Source organism: Crocuta crocuta, unplaced genomic scaffold (assembly GCF_008692635.1).
Source record: "Crocuta crocuta isolate KB4526 unplaced genomic scaffold, BGI_CrCroc_1.0 C29035663, whole genome shotgun sequence".
NCBI classification, from domain to species: Eukaryota; Metazoa; Chordata; class Mammalia; order Carnivora; family Hyaenidae; genus Crocuta; species Crocuta crocuta.
Window position 1 is genome coordinate 1 of NW_027550898.1, and position 1,921 is coordinate 1,921.

The 1,921-nt window shown below is 56.5% G+C and overlaps 1 protein-coding gene across 1 annotated transcript; it reads left to right on the plus strand.

The window, feature by feature from the left end:
- Positions 1-1,108: 1,108 nt before the first annotated feature.
- LOC144219124 (equilibrative nucleobase transporter 1-like) lies at positions 1,109-1,652 on the plus strand (the record flags this gene model as incomplete). The annotated part of the gene is made up of 2 exons (XM_077749076.1): positions 1,109-1,300; positions 1,533-1,652. Coding segments are annotated over 2 exons (312 nt in total), but the record flags the coding sequence as incomplete, so codon positions are not given.
- Positions 1,653-1,921: the final 269 nt, after the last annotated feature.

Below are 1,921 nucleotides of genomic sequence, written 5' to 3' on the forward strand. Positions count from 1 at the left end.
GGCTCTGTGCTGACAGCTCAGAGCCCGGAGCCGGCTTCAGATTCTATGTGTCTTTCTCTCTGCCCTTCCCCAGTTAATATTCTCTCTTTTTCTCTTTCTCTCTAAAAAATAAACATTGAAATTGTTTTTAAAAATAAAATGTCCCTCCAGAAGAGGATGTGTGGGGTCTTCCCCACCCCACTTCCCTTTTACAGCAGGTCCATGGAGGGGCCCAGACTTCTGTGTTTTCTCTTTCTGCCCCTCTTTTCTCTTTTAATCTCATTAGACATCGTCCCCAACCCCCAGGGCATTTGTCTTCCACCCCTCAGTCCCCGAGTCTGCCTGTCCTGTTTTTGCCCTGTTGCATGTAGATGTCCCACCTGCCCGCCTCGGTCGCCCTCTCTCATCCCTTTGCTGCCTCCCTTCCTTCCGCTGTTTTGGGGCTTTGGTTACAAACATCCCAAACCACTGCTGGCGAGGTAGGAGCAAGAACAGGATTGTGGGAAAGTTCACAAAATTAAGGAGACCGTGAACTTGCCAGGCTCTGGGAAGAGGAGAGCCAGGGTGCTTCTGGGGGCCCCAGACTAAAATCACAGCCCGTCGGCCTCACCAGGGAGAGCGATCGAATGGGTCAGCCCTGGGTGAGGAATAGGACACCTCGTTTACAGCCCCGCCTGGACCCTCGAGCACGGGGACTCGGGCAGGGGAAGATTTCCAGAATAGACTCGGGATCCTGGCACTGAAAGCAAGGGAAGGGACCCGGGGAGCGGCTGAGACAGCAGCTGGCTGCCATTAACCCTCACCTCATCTCCAACGAATAGCATCTTCTTGTCTTTCTCGCCCCTGTCCTGGCTGAGAGCGTTGGTGCAGGAAATGTCATTGAATCCAAGCTGCGAAAGATGATGGGGTTTCCTCAGACAGAGGGGGACGTGGGTGGGTCATTCACGATGGGGGGGCCGGGATAACAGAGGTGTAGGGGTGGGGATGTGCTGCTTGCTGGCAGCTCAGAGAACATTCCAGATGCAGCCTGGGAGGCAAGAGAAGGTGAGCTCACTGCTTGGGCTGCCCCATGAGGCCCCTACACTCCTTCCCATCCCGCTCCCCTACCTTCTTCTAATTTATGCCCCAGATCCTTCCTCCCCATCAGAGGCGCTAGGACCGGGTAAGCAGCCGGAGACCCGCTCTTTCTGGAGCTATGCTCTGTCTCAGCGCTTCGCCTGCCACCTGCTGTGGCTGTCTGTGATTCAGCTGTGGCACTACCTCTTCATCGGCACCCTCAACTCTCTGCTCACCAGCCTGGCCAAGGGTGACAGGGAACTAGGTATGTGGCTGGGCTCTGGGGGGGAGGGGCGGCCCATCTGCGCAGCCCGGAGGGGGACTTGGAACCTTGAGGTGCGGGGTACTGAGCTCAGTGGGGCTCTGTGGTCCGCAGGAAGGTCTGAGCAGGAGTGTGGGGAGGAGGGACGGGCAGGGCAAAGGCAGGTGGGTCAGTCCTCTCCGGTAAGGCAGTCCTGGAAGTTTCTTACTGGCCACCCCCTGTCCGCCCTCTGCAGTCAGCACCTACACAAACGCCTTCGCCATCACTCAGTTCTTCGGAGTGCTGTGTGCCCCCTGGAACGGGTTGCTCATGGACCGGCTCAAGCAGAAGTACCAGAAGGAAGCGAAAAGCACAGGTGAGGCCTGGAGAGCCAGGAAGATGAGGAATCTTCATGCACGGCCAAAGCCGCCTTTTGTTCTTAATCCTTTTCTACTTGTGCCCATCCACGTCCATCTATCCGCTAGCCACCAAGTGTGAATTACATGCCAGCTGCAGTTCCAGATTCCACAGTGGATGAGACAGGGGTGCCCTTGTTCCCAAGCCTGTTCTCCATCTAGAGAATGGAGGGGGGTGGGTGATCAGGCATTACCATCCATGAAGTCAGCTCCCGGGGTGCGATAGGGA